Source organism: Dipodomys ordii, unplaced genomic scaffold, assembly GCF_000151885.1.
Source record: "Dipodomys ordii isolate 6190 unplaced genomic scaffold, Dord_2.0 Scaffold37, whole genome shotgun sequence".
NCBI classification, from domain to species: domain Eukaryota; kingdom Metazoa; phylum Chordata; class Mammalia; order Rodentia; family Heteromyidae; genus Dipodomys; species Dipodomys ordii.
Genome location: NW_012267253.1, coordinates 13,564,450 through 13,581,598, shown reverse-complemented (window position 1 = coordinate 13,581,598; position 17,149 = coordinate 13,564,450). Strand labels below are relative to the sequence as shown.

The 17,149-nt window shown below is 45.4% G+C and overlaps 1 protein-coding gene across 3 annotated transcripts in view; it reads right to left on the bottom strand.

Moving 5' to 3' along the window:
- The window catches only part of Sptbn1 (spectrin, beta, non-erythrocytic 1), a 143,789-nt gene that overhangs the window by 108,393 nt on the left and 18,247 nt on the right, over window positions 1–17,149 (bottom strand). The window contains exon 1 of one of the 3 annotated variants that reach the window (XM_013017940.1): window positions 6,055–6,477. The exons of 1 other annotated variant lie outside the window; for it this stretch is intronic. In XM_013017940.1, the coding sequence (XP_012873394.1) occupies window positions 6,055–6,163 (109 nt within the window). In that variant the 5' untranslated portion in view covers window positions 6,164–6,477. Of the gene's footprint in view, window positions 1–6,054; window positions 6,478–17,149 lie in introns of those variants that run through there. One more of the 3 variants, XM_013017939.1, reaches the window with a different exon arrangement.

Sequence of the window (17,149 nt, the reverse complement as noted above, 5' to 3'; positions counted from 1 at the left end):
ACACCAGCCTGTAAGAGATTTGACGTGTAGATTTAAAAAGCAGTGCAGTTGCAGGACAGGATGCGGCCAGGTACCATCTACTTCCTTTCCAGATGCCAAGTTGCTGGGATTTTTGCTCTTAAGGTTAAACCCAACAACACGTGTTTTTGTTTTTTTAACAATAAAAAGCTGTACTCGATATCTAATTGAACTGTCCTCAGAACTGACATATACTGTTTTTTTGGAATTTGCACCTCTTGCTGTAATGGCTCTCCCATTCATCTAGTAGGAGCCTAGAGTGGGTAACTGACCCCACAAGGCACAAGTGGTGTGAGGCCCACAGATGTCAAATGACTTCTCTTAACACAGCAGGGCAGAGCCATTCCTAACTACCTGCATGCCTTTCTATTTCACAACTTTGTTCTGAAATATGCTTTCCCCCAACTATTCATTTGTCAGATTGTATCTGCTCCTACTTGGAGGGAACTCAAGGAATATACTCTTCCATATTTCCTACCACTACCCCCCCCATTTTTAAATTTTTTATTATAGCCCAGGCACGATTATCCTTTTTCTTTTTCATCAACGCTAGCTCACGACCACTTGAGCCACAGTTTTACTTCCAGCTTTTTGGTGGTTAATTGGAGATGAGTCTCATGGACTTTTCTGCCCAGGCTTGCTCTGAACTGTGATCTTCAGATCTAAGCCTTCTGAGTATCTGGGATTACAGGCATAAGTCACCAGTGCCCCCTCATTTTTTTTTCTCAAAGGCAGCAGGAACTGAGAAGGGGTTGTTTCTCAAACTTCCTTGCGCATAGAGGCCATGTGACAGGTGCTAAAACTTATTCCTAGTTTCTGATGGAGATGAAGGACTCCTAGCAAGTTCCCAGGTCATGTTAATGCTATTTGGGGATTTAATTTTGAGAGCTTCATATGAAATCCTCTATGATAGGTAGGTAGTCAGTACCATTCATTTTATTTGTCCTTTAACAAATAATTATGTGGTTAAGATAGGTTATGTTGGGACTCACTTGGTCTTTAGGCTTTCAGATTCAAATAATATACAAAAAACAAATACTGGGACTGAAACAAAAAAAGCAATACATGAAAGTAACAGGAAAACAATCAAGTGGTTAAACTTCATCTCTAATGGGAAGGAAAGAAAGCAGAGGTTCTCAGCTTTTCCTTCCTTCTGTGAATCTTAGAGAGAGTAGTATCTGAAATGCATGAAGTGATTCCCAATGAGACAGAAGGGTAAGGGAAAGACATAAGGAATCATGTGCTGTACTGAGGATATTTATCAAGAATGGGAGCTATGAACAACTGGAAATGTTGGCTCAACTCAAATTCCAACAATCCCCAACTTTTTTGCAAGTAGAACTCTTGTCAGGGCCTGGCTTTAGAGATAGATAGCAGCAGGAAGGCACTTGCCAGGAAGAGACAAAAACAAAGGAAGGAAGAGACAAAAACAAAGGAAGAAAGAGCAAGGCTGTGACTAGAACCCTTTTCAGCCATAAGATGTGAAAATGGGTGATAATACCAGAAGTTATCCAGAAGCTCTCCCATCATAATCCCTTGACTTCACTCTCCTCACCAAAGTGGTATCTTTTCTTCAAAAGCTGTTTATCTGTCACTCTCCTCTTCTGCATAACTGGCCTCTTGGAGTCTTTCCAAATTTGGATTTAAGGACTTGGGGGTGGGTGTAATACTGAGGTTTGAACTCAGGACTTTCCACTTGATAGGCAAGCACTCTACTCTCTCGGGCCATACTTGAGCCCTTTTGCTTTAGTTTTTGTTTTTCTGTTGGCCGTGAGACCTGAACTCAGGGTCTGGGCACTCAGGGCCTTGAGCCACAGCTCCACTTCCAGTTTTCTGATGGTTAATTGGAGATAAGTCTCACAGACTTTGTTGCCTGGGCTGGCTTTGAACCACGATCCTCAGATCTTAGCCTTCTGAGTAGCTAGGATTACAGGCATAAGTCACCAGTGCCCAACTCTTTAGTTACTTTTTAGATAGGGTCTTGCTTTTTGCCCAGGCTGGCCTATTTAAGCTTTACACAGTAGCTAAAATGATAGATATGCGCCACCATACCCAGATATATCTGCTGAGTTGGGATCTTATGAAGTTTTTTGTTTTGTTTGGCCTGGTCTAGCCTGGAATCCCAACCCTCCTAATCTCAGTCTCTTGCTTATCTGGGATGGCAGGTACTTACTGATGTACTTAGCTATTTGTTGAGATGGAATCTTACAAACTTTTGGTCTGAGTTGGCCTCAAGCCCCACATGACCCTCCTTAATGTCTGCCTCCCAAGTAGCTAGAATTACAGGCATGAGCTACCAGCATCCAGTTTGGATTTAAGAATTTAAGCTGAAAGCACTGGTGTTTTTTGGCTCACCAAGCCGGAGGGCAGCCCATGTCCAGACATCTGACCAGAGCTCTCTGCACAGACTGACTTCCCATGCCAGCAGCTTGTATTCATGGAATCTGAGTGACAAGAGTAATACATTCCTATAGTCTAAAGCTTTTCATCCAACCCCTACCTTCTTAGCTGACAGGGAGGAGCTATGGCTCCTTCTAGTGCAAATACATTGAACCAAAAGAGCTCATTTTTCAGGAATGTCAGCTGCTAAGTGGCAGGGTAAGGTGCAAAGAAGGTAAAGTTCATTGTGATGCTTTTTCAACTAGGTCACATTTTCACTACAGTTTCATCTTCACTAATAATGCTAAGGGGGCCAATGGGATGGGTGCTAGCGGGGGAGGGGCGCTGGAGGGAAGCAGGTTCGAGCTGCAGATCCAGAAGGTTTGAGGGCACGGCAGAAAGGTTGGAAGAAGAGAAAGCACAGGAGGTGGGGTTGTTGGGGTGAGTCTTTGAATGCCAAGCTGGAGCCGGAATTTCACTTGCACAATAGGCACAAGCAACAGTCTCAGAGTATAGCAAGCCTAGTATTCTCTCATAAGGACTTAATCTGGTAAGGGTGAAACTGGGGAGAAAGTATCATGAACCTCTGATAATACAGATTTTTCTAAACTTGTTACACTAAGTTAAATTCTCTCAATTAACTTTGATTTAAAAAAAAATTAACCCAACTTATAAGATGCACAAACTGATTCACCTGAAGAAAGTGATGCCTTAATTTTGCAGGTGAAAAAAAATGACAGCTGGCTCATGCCTGTAATCCTAGCTACTCAGAAGGCTGAGATCTGGGGATCATAGTTCAAAGCCAGCCTGGGCACGAAAGTCCATGAGACGCTTATCTCCAACAAAACACTCAGAAAAACCGGAAGTGGTACTGTAGCTCAAGTGGTAGAGCACTAGCCTTGAGCTGAGGGACAGCGTCCAGGCCCAGAGTTCAAGCCCCATGACCGCCAAAAAAAAAAAAAAAAAGACAGAAAGAAGGTATGCACTGGGGATCTTGTCTTATAGACCAAAGGCCTTAGTGATGTATGATTCTATAAATCTCTGTCTTTCCCTATCTCTCTCTCCCTCCCTCCCTCTAAGTCAATGAAGTTTTGTTTCTATCCCTCTTATTTACTGATCCATAAATCACTACTACTACTTATGTAAGTCGACCAGCTCATTTAATTTCATCCTTTCCTAAGCCAGAGTGGCAAACCTCTTTCTGTGCCTTTGGAATTCTTAGGATGCAGCAAAAATGCAAAATAACTCCCAGAGAATCATAGCACTCTAAGCAAATAAACTCAGATAGGAGGTATGAAAAACAAACAATACCGAGTAGTATTTTGCCAACATTGGGTGTTAAGAGCTAGGAAAGATTATACCCAGAAGAGTAAAGAGGTAGCCATGTAGGTAGGTATGAAATTAAATAAAAGAGACTGTGCATGTTATCAAAAGCGGGTTGAGGCAGAAGCCAGTGGTTCATACTTGTAACCCTTGCTACTCAGGAGGATGAGATGTGAGGATCACGGTTCAAAGCTAGCCAAGGTAAACAAATCCCTGAGACTCTTCTATCCAATAACAAAAAGTCAGATATGGAGCTATGGCTCAAGTGGTAGAGTGCTAGCCTTGAAAGAAAAGCGCCTAGGCCCTGAGTTCAAACCCTAGTATTGGCAGACACAAAAAAGTAATGACCACAACTATGAATACTAAAGAGTACCAGGGCAGAGGTGGGAAGAAGGAGGCTTTTTATCAAAATTCTTAGATGGTTGTGTTTAAAATGCAATCAGTTTTATTTCTCACCCAAGACACTCCAAAGTGATCCTAATGTGATCCACCACCCTTGAAAGTTAATTCAAATGTCCTCCCTTCCTCAACACTGGGTGGTTTTCTGTTATAGAAATACCAACACTAAACTTGTGCAACTAACTCCAGACCACAATGTTTTACAATAAAGTTATCTGGAGCTAAACTGGGAGGGCAGAGGTCAGTTAAGAACTTTTACAGTGACCATACAACACAAAGCCTGCCCATTTGGAAAGAATTTCCATAAGAAAATATTTGAGGTAAAAATATCAGGAGGTACTGATAATTCTTTTTTTAATTTAAATGTTTCCTTATCCAGAGAGGACAATTAAGATATTTCCTGTGTGTAAGCTCCACCCTGTTCAGTGAGCAGTTTAGAGTCATCTCAGCCTTTTGTTATGGGTGGGCCTGAGCTTCCCACACCTTTTCATTTTCAACAGCTTTGGCCTTTTTCCTGAGGTGTGGGGCAGCCTGGAAACATGACCATGGTATTTTTCTCAGACTCCCCCACGGGTGTTTTCTCCTTGAAAAAAATGACACAATGAAGTAGGGAGTCACATTCTGAGTTCCCTGGCTGCTAACAGAGCCCCAAAGAGCCACACTAGTAAATGAGCACCCCTCCGTTTCACCACTTGCAACTCCTCACACCTAAACTTTCAAACAAGGAGACTCCGCTTTTGAAGACTCCTAACTGTTCCCTAGAGTGAAGAGAACTGCCCCTGAGCTAACTGCCCCAGGAATGCAGCAGTTTAGCAAATGTTTAAAATCACGTCCTGTTCTGCTTCTTGTTTTCCAGGAGTGTCATTACTGTCAACTATTTCACAAACCCATGAATGAAATACATCCTTCCCCACTCCCCCTTCCCAAGAAAAGCACAGTAGGACTGGGCTGCTTCCTTCCTCCTCACAGGAACCGCGTTGGTGCCACCGTGAAGACTTAAAATAGGAAACACGTAGTTTTTGAATGCTACGCTTTACAGTAGTAAGAGCCATTCCTGGCCCAGCCAGTCCTGATTCCTGGAGCTTCCAAACGGAAGTGCTTCTGTTTTCAGTTACAAACTTTTTTTTCAAGGATTGCTTGAGACTTGCTGCTGGGGCCTGCAGGCTGGTTAGTGACAGCCCAGGGTTGCAGGCAGGAAAACCCATTACAGCGCCGTACATGCAGGATCCTATGTGTCCTAAAAATATGGGCAGGAAGATCCTGGATGCATCTCATTAACCGAACCTGATACAGACTCCAAAAAAACCCTGTAATTGATCCAACTAATCCAGCCCATGGCATTGAATGACAATTACTGGCTTTTATTATAAATTACATGGCCCACTAAATGGATGGGAAAGCTCTCCCCCAACACAATACATCAAAAGGGATAAAATTAAGCTTCAGAATCAAAACTGTAATTTACTGAAGACTTAGGAACAAAAAAAGACCACTCCCCCCGCAACCCCTTTGTTATTGTTCTACAAGACTGGATCTCAGCAGGGCACTTTACACCTTGAAGGCTCCCAGAGGCTAGAGGTTGGGGGCTGGGAAGCAAAGGTGACTAAGGAACCAAATACTTGCCTACTAATGGCTCTATTAGCACTTAATGGGGGGTAGGGGGGAGAAAGAGAGGGAGAAAGGGAGAAGTAAAGCAGCAGATACCCGACAACTCAGAGTACAGGAAAGGCGAGGGAGGGGGTAGCAGTCGTGGTGTAGTGTGAGCAACGGCCTCCTGAAAGAGGCTGTGCACGACCAAGTGTGGGCTCTGGAAGGCAGGCCTTGTGGCCACAGACTTCATCTGGGTGGGGACCTACCTACCATATGGCAGAACTGGAGTCTCCGAGCCCCCACCAGCTCCTCCCGAGGCAGCTTAGGCCTTGGGAGGGGACTCACCTTGGAGCTGCTTGAATCTCCCTTCCAGCTGGTTGTAGTTGTAAGGCACCTGCCCCGTGTAGGCCGGCGACAGCGGCCCCGAGATGCTGGAGGTCCTCTGCAATTCCATTAGGCCCGGCTTAGCGCCCCGGCGGGCTGCACACTGGAAATCCCGCTCGGGTCCCCTCCTACCCCCATCCAACTCGCGGCAGCTTCCGTGAGGCCCGCCTCCCGTCCGGGCCAAAAGGGCTGGACCTCAAACGAGCCGCATTCCAGTCGGAAATGGGTGCGGGGTGCTCCGACGGACCGCAGGTCGGCTGCAGAGTCCACCTAACGCCCGGGCGCGGATCCCCAACACTCCTGGGGGGGACCCTCCTTCCTTTGGGTTGCTTTGGCCCCGGCCTAGAAACTTGAAATTGCCAAGGAGAGAAGGAGGGAGAGGAGGAGGAGGAGGAAGAGGAGAAGGGAGAAACAGTCCTACCTAAAAAAAAAAAAAAAAAAGGTTTAAATATGGCCAATCGTCGGCGCGCGCGGCCGCCCAGCCCGGCCGGCAGCATACACCTCCTCCCGGTGGCGGCCGGTTTGTAATTTAATCAGAGCCCGGCCGGGCGGTGATGTCACCTGATTAGCATAACAGCATTGTGGAGGAAACTGCAGGCGGGACCACGAGGAGGGGGCGCGGGAGGCGGCGGGCCGGGCCCGCAGCCCCGCAGCCCGGGGCTCCCTGGGCGCACCCCGGCCCCGCGGGGCGGAGCGGGGCGGGGGGGTTCCCTAACAAAGCTGCTGCAAGGACCAGCTTCCGTCGGGCGCCCCGCGTAACGGAAAAGTGTCCGATTGCTATCACGCATCAAGGGACGCAGGGCCACCCCGAGGCCTGGAGAGTGGACTGGGTCGCGCAGGGTCCCGCCACTCCCCACGATCACGTCACGTTGGGAACGTCTGCGGAGAACAGAGATAACACACACACACCTGGGTGCGCGCGGGCGCCACATACGCGCGCGCGGGCGCCAAAAGCGCGCGCCCGCCCGCCTTCCCCCAGCCAGAGCCAAGCAGTCGGGCTGCGCGCCCCATTACAGAGACGCTGCCGCGGACGGAGAGGGGGGAGGCTCAAGCCCACTGGAGAGCCTTTCCCGGCAGACGTGCTGTCAACCTGGGAGGTTAAGCTGGAGCTTTACTATCGTGGTAATGCCATGGGAGGAAGACTTACAGGGAGCACCGCGTTGCAAGGCATTATGGGAGAAAGGTACACAGGTAAACACCACCCAGATCCCTGACCCCGGAGGAATTTATGATCAGGTCGGGGTGGGGGGAGGGTCCCTCAAGTCCTCAAGTTAAAAGCTTTTGGTTCTTAAACTTCTGTTGTTCGCTCGTTGCCACCAAGAAAGAAAAAAGAAAAGAAACACGTTCTGCAGAAAATAACATGATCGAATGTGTCCTTGGGAAATAACTGACTCTAGTCCTGTTCCTCCTCCCACCCTTTTTTTCTCCCTCACTAGCTAAAGCTGACACACAAGTTACAAGCCTGGAGCCCTGCAGGGATAATTCACTTAAAGTAGGTGTTTCCATTCCTAAAGGATTCCAACATTTCCCCAGTCCAAGTCCACTTTAAGCCGGGGCACTTGTAATTCAAGGGGGGCTGTATTCTGTCCTGAGCAAAGTTAAAAACTAAACTCAAGAGCTCAGAAAACGCTTGGTTCAATAACCCAGACAGATCCATAACGTCAAACTTTGACTTTCAAGACAAGTCCACTCAAGATAAGAAATAAGATATTTCTCATCATCCAAGGAGTAGAGCATATGTTCAAGCCTTCTAACCTTTACCACCTCACAAATGCTGACCTAAACTAGGTGGGAAGGTAGCAAAACAAAATATTGGGTCTGGGAAGAAGCACTTACCTAGGATTCTCAGGACCTGCGTTTCTAAGCCTGGTCAAACCTCCTCCTCATCCCATGACCTTGAAAGAAACCCTGGATTCTTTCCAAATTGTCAGCTTTTCTCAATAGCACACAGAGTAGGAATTAATGCCTATCTCAACAAAGTCCCTTAAGAACATGCTCTAAACTTTCTTCATGCTTTTTAAAATTAAAAGTACATCTTTTGGGGCTGGGAAGGTGGCTCAGTGGCAGAGTACTTGCCTTGCATGCATGGCCCAGGGTTCGATTCCTCAGCACCACATAAGCCGGAAGTGGTGATGTGGCTCAAGTGGTAGAGTGCTAGCCTTGAGCTGAAGAGCTGAGGGACAGCGCCCAGGCCGAGTTCAGGCCCCCACAATGGACAAAAAAAAAGTACATTTTCAAGGTCCTTATTTTTCTTTACATTTTCCTCATTCATACCACATCGAGACTACAAAGAGAGTTTGAGAAGGTGGCTCAGTGGTAAAGTGCTTGCCTCGCATGCATGAGGCCCTGGGTTCAATTCCTCAGCACCACATAAATAGAAAAGGCTAGAAGTAGCGCTGTGGCTCAAGTGGTAGAGCGCTAGCCTTGAGCTGAAGAGCTGAGGGACAGCAACCAGGCCCAGAGTTCAAGCCCCATGACCAAAAAAAAAGAAAAAAAGACTACAAAGAGAAGTAAATGGGAATTGCTCCAGTGAAGATCTTTTTAATAAGCATTGCTTTACTATTAAATATACTGGTGAGATAATGAGTCTAAGCATCCAGATGTAACACAGAAAATGAGATTTCAAAGTGCTCTGCCAATTTATACCATTTAATTTTTCATCTTTAAGCTATTTAGTGAACAGACTATGAGTCACCAACCAGCATCTCCCTTTGGCTCCCTCGGGTATGGGAAAGTACATGGAATGAGCTTTCCAAGTAGCCAGGGTACACAGAGTGATGGCAGAAGCTGGTACCAGCGCAGCCAACAATCCCAAGCAGCTGGTGTTGAACAAACCAAGCTGAGTGAATATATCCATGTCTTCAAAAGGTTCTGAAACTAAGAAAGGGTTTAATAACTCCACAGGGACAGCAGGTAAGAAATGGAAATATTTATCTAGTATGATAAGGCCAGAGAAGAGGGCCCATCTGACCATTTCTAATTCAGCAGTGGAGAGGAGGTAAAGACAAGTCAAAGACACTCATGGTTTCCTTTCCAGGGTCTGTTGGGCTACATTTACAGTATTCAACATGTGCAAGGCACACTACTGAGTGTTTTTTTGGAAGCGTGACAAAGATGACTGGGAGAAAGATACAGGAAAAATTAGATGCAAACAACCAAATACCAAAATATGAGCGTTCAGAGGAGGAACAAGGAGGCCACATCTGCTAAAAAGAGCTCTAGCAGACAAAATGGCCTTGTGACCTGACCTTGAAACACAAAGAGATAACCAGTAAGCTTCAGGGAGGAAGAAGCCTTCCCACCAACATGTAAGACCCTCTGGTGCTGCAGTGTGGCTGGTGCATAAGGAACTGTCAGGCTGGGAGAGAAGCCATGAGAAAGGTAGAACTAAGTACAGGCCGCAAACTGTTGGAGACTTTTGAGCCACTGGACAGTATCTGAGCTAGGCTCTAGAAATGATTAATGTGGTAGGAGAGAGAGAGAGAGAGAGAGAGAGAGAGAGAGAGAGAGAGATTGAAGGTAGCAAGTGTAGTTGGGTGGTGACTAACTCTCCAGGTCAAAGGATCAATCAGGGTGTGGCAACAGGAATGAAAAAATGGAATGGGACTGATGTAAGAGTCCATAGGACTTTGGTAACCAACTGTAAGTAGGAAGTTCAAAGGATGGGAACAGGAAAAGACTGGGCATTAGAGCTGGCTGGGGAGCATAGGAGAGGATTAAACAGGCTGACTCTGAGTCACCCACAATAGCACCAGGTGACAAGTCCACAGCACTCAAGGTATGGAAAGTGCAGCTCAAAGCCAAAGACACAGTCCAGGATAGAGAGGAGTGTGAGTGGAGAGAGTAGTGGGGTTATATCTAGAACAAAGGCAAGGAGCTGAACAGAAGCCTGGGAAGACCTGGGTATGGAAGGCAGAAGAAAAACCAGTGAAATCCCAAAGGCATTAGGGAATGACAGTCTAATGGAGAAGAAAGGTACTCAAGGAAGAGAAGCAAAAGAGATGGCATCACACATTAGAAAGGAATAAGTAGAGAAAAAGGGTGAGCCAGGATGCAAATCAGAAGGTTAGTAGAACTGGGCACCAGTGTCTCAACACTTGTAATCCTAGCTACTCAGAAGACTGAGATCTGAGGATCGCAGTTCAAAGCTGGCCCAGGCAGTAAACTCTGTAGGACTCTTATCTTAACCACCAAAAAAACAAACAAACAAACAAACAAAAAAAAAACAACCAGAAGTAGCACTGTAGCTCAAAGTGGTGGAGCATTAGCCTTGAGTGAAAAAGCTCAGGTACAGCACCCAGGCACTGAGTTCAAGCCCAACTGACCAAAAAAAAGAAAAAAAGAAAGTTAATGGGTTCATACAGCAAAAGCCAGGATACAGGAGTTATTGAAAAGGAGAAAGAGTAGAGGTAAAAGAGAAGAGGTAATGAAAGGTAAATTTCAGCCCTGAGTTGACATAGGCAGGAAAAGACCCATGGCAAAGAGGCTCAAAAGTGTATGTAGGTAGAGAATTCAGCCTTAGCCAAGAGGAAGTATACTTAACTTCAGTGGAAGGGGGAAGAATGGATATTCTAAAGAGGAAAGAAGAATTTTTTTTAATCAATTGGATTTTATTATGTAATTACTGCCCAGAAATGAAGAAACATCATTACATTTTAACTCTAAAAACATTTTAGTGTATTGCTAGGCAACTGAGATCCAGGTACATAGCTTCTTGAGGATTTGACAATACATTGTCAAATGAATAATTAGCAGAAGGCAGGCCATTCTCAGTCTTGCCTTAGTAAAGCAAAAGGCTATGGGTTCTACCCACGGTTTTATTAATTGTGATTTTACATGAAGACTCTGGAAGGCCTTAGCTATGCGGAAACATGTGCATGTGAATAGTAATGTTAAGCGGAGAGCTGGGGAGATAGTTCTCAGACTGCTGAGTCAACTAAGCTTTTTGCAGAAACAGACCCTTCAATTTTGGCCTTTTTTTTTTTTTTAAATCCAAAAACCAGTGTTCCTCATCCAGATCAGTGAGCTAACTCAGATACAGTAGCCATCTATCCAAACTCCAAGAAGTAAGGATAGCCAAGATTGACAAGCAAGGCAGCTACAGAAGCAAAGCAACTAAAGCCTTGTATTTGCCAAGCTTATGATACCAGAAAGGTAAAACTAGGTCTCTATGGTGATCTGTGGAAGGAAGGACCCAAGTTCAACATCAAGTACTCAGGCTCACCCTAACTTCTGAGTGCCACCAAGAAGTTACATAATCCTAAGCATGTGTTCCTAACTTTCCCAGGCCTCCTCACAATTCTGGTCCATAAACAGATAAGCAGGAATCTATAGCCATAAAAACTCCTTCTGCTCCTAAATGTATTTATCCCTGACTTGGGTGCCCCCTGCCCAATTATTACTGTAGTCCCAGTCATTATCCACTCCACACAAACTGGATGGACGTGATGATTGTAACATCACCCTGCATGGCTTACAAAATGAGTAACTCTAAGAAGCAGGTATTGTCTCAGTTTTGGTCACTGAGGGCCAGGGATACACAGTACCTTCTTTAGCTAGAGACACCTGGCTGGACACAGCCAACAGGCAGACCGCAGATGACCAAGTCATCTTTCTACCTCTCCATCTCATATGTCTAGCATACTAACTAAAGACTTCTAGGTTTGTCAGGAAAACTATAAAACTTGCTGGGGACATGGCTCAAGCAATAGGGTTCATTTTGTCAAAAACACAAAACAAAAAGCTGTAAAATTTGGTAAGTGCTGCGAGGCAAACATAAAACCAAGTAAGCCTCCAAAGAACATATACAACTGGGACCTGAACACTGTAAGATTTAACACGTGGATGAGAATGAGACTGTAAGGGATGAGATGAAGCCTCTGTTCTAGGAGTCTTTGTGGGGTTAGGGAGGCGATGATGAATGTTTCCCCAAATCCTACAAGCCCGAAAGGGGAAACTTGGAATGTTCATTTCCTGAACATCCAAACATAATCAAGACTGAAAATGTCAGGAGAGAGTGGCCAGAAAATGTTAAAATCGGATGGGATTTATACACATTCAATCCCAGGACTTGAAAAAACCCAAGAGCTAGAAAAGAAGTGGTGGAAACAGAAAAGAACAGAAAAACAAAGTTTCACATATAAACTGTTCTGCTGAACCTCTTGCTGCTGCTTTCCATTGACCGTTCCAGAACTGCTTTCCATTCTTCATCACTGTCAAATCCCTTGACAGATGTAAGACGACAGCCAATTTCTCCTGAGCAATTCCTTTTAGGAAACCAAAATATAGCACTACTACAAAAACAACCTTCTAAGCCGGGCGCTGATGGCTCAGGCCTATAATCCTAGCTACTCAGGAGGCTGAGGACTGAGGATCTCGGTTCAAAGCCAGACCGGGCAGGAAAGTCCGTGAGACTCTTATCTCCAAAATACCACTCAAAAAACCAGAAGTGGCGCTGTGGCTCAAGCCGTAGGGCGCTCACCTTGAGCTGAAGAGCACAGGGACAGCGCTCAGGCCCAGAGTTCAAGCCCCATGACCAGAAAAAAAAAATCTTCTTCCCCTAGGATGGCAGGATAGATATAGAAGCAGACCCCACTCTACATCAGAGCACTAGTTTCTAGATCTTCCTGTCTCATCTCTGATTCTCATTCTGTCTCACCTTTCTGCACAACTTCTTCCTTTGCTAGAAGACACATTTCCACCTCCTCTAATCTGAAACCCCTACCTGTGATAGTTCTTGTTTTTCTAGTATCTAATGTCCAGAAAGTCTCATCCCCCTACCTAGTTGCCATTTTCTCCCCCAAAGTCAGCTTCACTATGTGTCTTCTATTAAATAAATGACCATTGCTTCTTCAAAGGAAAGTTCTCTACTTAGCAGAAATTCAACCAACCAAGTATACCACCATAAAATCTAGCAAGAACCAAGAATGTAAGGCAGAAATATATGATGCCTCTTTGCCCGCCTTTAGCAATTTTCAAAGTCTCAGTAGCAAAACATTTGATATTGGCATCTTACCTGCCTGCCACCTTCCTAAATGTCTCCTTGCTCCCCAGTTTTACCCTGCACTTAAGGCACACAGCCTGTAAGCTCCCTTCCTCAATCTACACCACTCCTGGAAGATCAAAGATGAGACCCCTCTTACTTGCTCCTAGAATACTGTCCATGAGGGCCTTTTTTTTTTTTTTTTGGTTGGTCGTGGGGTTTGAACTCTGGGCCTGGGCGCTGTCCCTCAGCTCTTCAGCTCAAGGTGAGCACTCTACCACTTGAGCTACAGCGCCACTTCCGGTTTTCTGGTGGTTTATTGGAGATAGGAGTCTCACAGTCTCTCCTGCCAGGGCTGGCTTTGAACCGCAATCCTCAGATCTCAGCCTCCTGAACAGCTAGGATTACAGGCGTGAGCCATCAGCGCCTTTGAGTCAGGGTTTGGACACGTTTAGGAAGGGAAGATGGATAAAAGCATATGGCACTTTGTAACCTTGTAAGTGTCTGTGCCTGAAAAACTGGTAGAACAAGGAGACCATCTCCATAGAATTATCTATAAATTAAGTGAGCTAAAATATCTATAAAGATCCCAGCATAATCCTAGCAGTCATGATTATAAATACTTAAACTGCTCGAAGTTTGAAGTTTAAAGAGGATTTTTCAAAACTTAATCCTACACCATGTGTGGCCATGTCTCACTGCATCATAAAAGCTACTGGCTGGGTGATAGCGCAGGCTTCCTGTGGAAATGCTGACCTCAGCTGGGATCCAGAGTGGTCAGCCTTGTTAAGTTTTTGGACAAACACCTTTCTTTCATCTTGCCCATTCTGGCCTCTCGTGTTTGCTCAGGGTCAGCTCTCCAAAGAACAGCTATGGCTCCTAGCACCAGGAAGGCTCACTGGGGACTGGGCAAGGACATTTCTAGGTGGCAGAACCAGTCCTCCATTTGGCAAGTATTCACTCTTTAACACCCTCATTATGCATGGGGAAAGGCAAACTCAAAATCCCATTTTACAGCCAGAATGCAGTAATGCCTCAGAGACAACACCAGTGCAATATGCACTAGGAAACAGGTTACAAAGGCATGTGTTTTGAGAAGGATCAATATTTCTTTATGGGGGCAATCAGATTTGGTGTTTTAAGAGAAAGGATATATATACAAGAAAAATTAAAGGGACCACTAAAGACACTTTTCAATCCATGGTGATTAACTGTTTCTCTTTCTCTCTCTCTCTCTCTCTCTCTTTCTCTCTCTCTCTCTCTCTCACACACACACACACGCGTGCGCACACACACACACACACACACACAGAACTATCTAGTCACATAAAGAATCTGAAACACCAGGGCAAATATAATTTTCATCCATATTCTCTTCTATTTCTTGTCCTGACACTATTGCTGCAGAGAAAACTATCTAGCAAGTTATACTTGTAACAACCACCCAAGGTCCTGGGTCAGAAATGCAGTTTATTGAACTTTCTACCCCAGTCAAGCCTTACCCCTGCATTTATGGCATCAGTTAACTGCACAGGCAAGGCTTCCCTATATGGGCAAAACAACATCCCAGAGCAGAGGCCCCACCTTTGGCAAACAGGTGTTGCTAAGCTCCTCAAAGTAACAGAAACCAGAGCCAGAACCTGGCTCCTCCCCCACAGGTAGAGAGGTTTAAAGGAAAAGAACATCCAAGGAATGCAACTGGGGCCAGGCCTGCTCTTGCCCAGGATGTTTAGTTCTTCTTCCTACCTCCAACATGGAGAGGAAAGGCTGATAGACTGATAGACACTCATGTTCAGAGCCACAGGACCAGAGTATACTAGAGTTGAATGGGCAGTAAGAAGACGCTGTTCTCCACATAGCTCAGCATTGGGGAAAAGGAGGAAATAGGAATCTATTATTTGTGAAAATAAGCTTTTGGACCCTGCCCTCAGGCATTCATACCCACCTTATCTTTTCTCAGAACTGAAATAAGGAAAGGTTAAAAAAAAAAAAAAAAGACCAAGCTCCCAGGCACCTGGGGTTGTAAGGAAAGAAAGGGAGGGAGCAGAGTGTGTGTGTAAACCTCCAGACAGGCTGCACAACACCTTGACCACACAGGCCAATCAACCATCCTATGTGCTCTCAGCCCCCGTCAGGAGCTCAGGTCATGAGAGGGTCTCAGACACAATTACAAAGATGGTCACACATAACCAATGATAAGTCAGTGATGGTAATTGTGATAGTTACAATAGCTACTGTTTCAAATGTATCAAAAAGTGAATTTCTATACTGGCTGGGAAATAGCAGAAAACACTGAGGTCTCTTTGATATGAATGGTCTGTGTTCCGAAACACAGTATCTATGAGTATGAATGTATAAAGTGTATGTGTGCGTCTGTCTGTGCACATGTGTACACATGCCAGTCCCAGGGCTAGAACACATGTCCTGGGTGCTGTCCCTGAGCTGCTTCTCTGTTCAAAGCTAGCACTCTACCCTTTGAGCCATAGAGCCACTTCTGGCTTTTTGATGGTTAATTGGAAGTAAAGTTTCACAAGCTCTCCTGCCTGGGCTGACTTCTAATTATCATTCTCAGATCTCAGCCTCCTGAGTATCTAGGATTACAGGCATGAGCCACGGGCACCTTTCATGTGTAACTTTAATGTTGCTTCTAACCAAACCCCTGCCAACACGAATATGGCATGCTAAAATGAATGTGGGTTCTTGTACTTATTGACTGAATGTCAGTTCCAAGTGAAAAAACAGGCCCAGTTGCAGCAACAATGATGTGCAGACCTGCCATGGCAGCATGTGAAATGCTTTTAGAGTGTGGTTATCCACTCCACCCCACCCCAGTACTTGAGCTCCTGCCGATCTCTCCATGAGATAGCACAGCCTCTTTCTCACAGGACTTTGCTAGGCAGCCACTGACTGAACCCAGGATCTGAATAATTCATGGACTGCCCTGTCACTCAGAAGTGCCAAGGCCTGCCAGCTGCCTATTGCCTGTTAGATGGGAGGCAGACTCTAGACTTACTGAAAACGGGAGCTATCAGCTACCTCTGAGACCTTTACAGAAACATACAAGCTGCTCCTCTTTTTTTTTCCCCTCCCCACTTTAAGAGCCAGATAAGTTCCTGTTGGATCAAAGTGTAAATGAGTTTTACTTAAGGAGGATGGGTCCCAGTGTACAGAAATGGAATTAGAGAGAAAGTCATGTCCTCAAACAAGTACATGATGAGGAGGCCATTCTCCATGCTCAAGATGCTGAGGTATCACAGGCTAAGCAATACATGTCCATGCTCATCCCTTCCGTCTTGTCCCTCTGCTCTAACCACATTGTCCAATGCCCCGCCACCTGTCCAGGGCTTTACATGTCTCTGCTCTTGGAGCTCCCTTGTCTTCTCCTTCAGTAATCCATCAATCCTTCAAGACAGCACAAAAACCTTCTCTCCTCCAAGAAGTCTTCCCAGATTATCCCAGCTGGCATCACTGCTCATTCTCAGAAACCCTACACCAACCAGTCCATCAGCCTGCCTCACCTGGCACTTACACACTGTCTTACAGTATTGCTTACCCCTTGTTGTACACCAGTCTTATCTGTTTAATTAAAATAATGGAAGCACACCAGTTACAGACTCAAGAGAAGTAAAATAGACTCCATTTTCAGTTTTGGACACTGGCTATGTAACCATAAGCCAGTGCCTTGGCTTCCCCCACAAAATATGTCTCAAGTCCTTAGGGTAGAATGTCCTTGGAAACACATCATGAGCTAGTTTTCCTTAGAAATACATCATGAGCTAGTTTAGACAGATTCAAGTCTCTAAAATCCTCTGCCCCTATCTCCCAGCACAGCATCTGAGAAACAGTGTAGCCATTTCAGAGCCTGAACACTGATCACAGCAAAGACTCTCTGTAGATAGGTGGCCCCACATGGTGAGCTGAAGAGCCTAATTTAGCCTTATGTAAACCTCCCCACACCCCCCAGACTGTCCTTTGTATTTAGAAGATGACAGCTACAACTCTCAACAGGTGTCAAAAGTGCCCTTTCAAACTCATGTATCTAAGTCAACCATCTCATTTATAGACAAGAAAGAA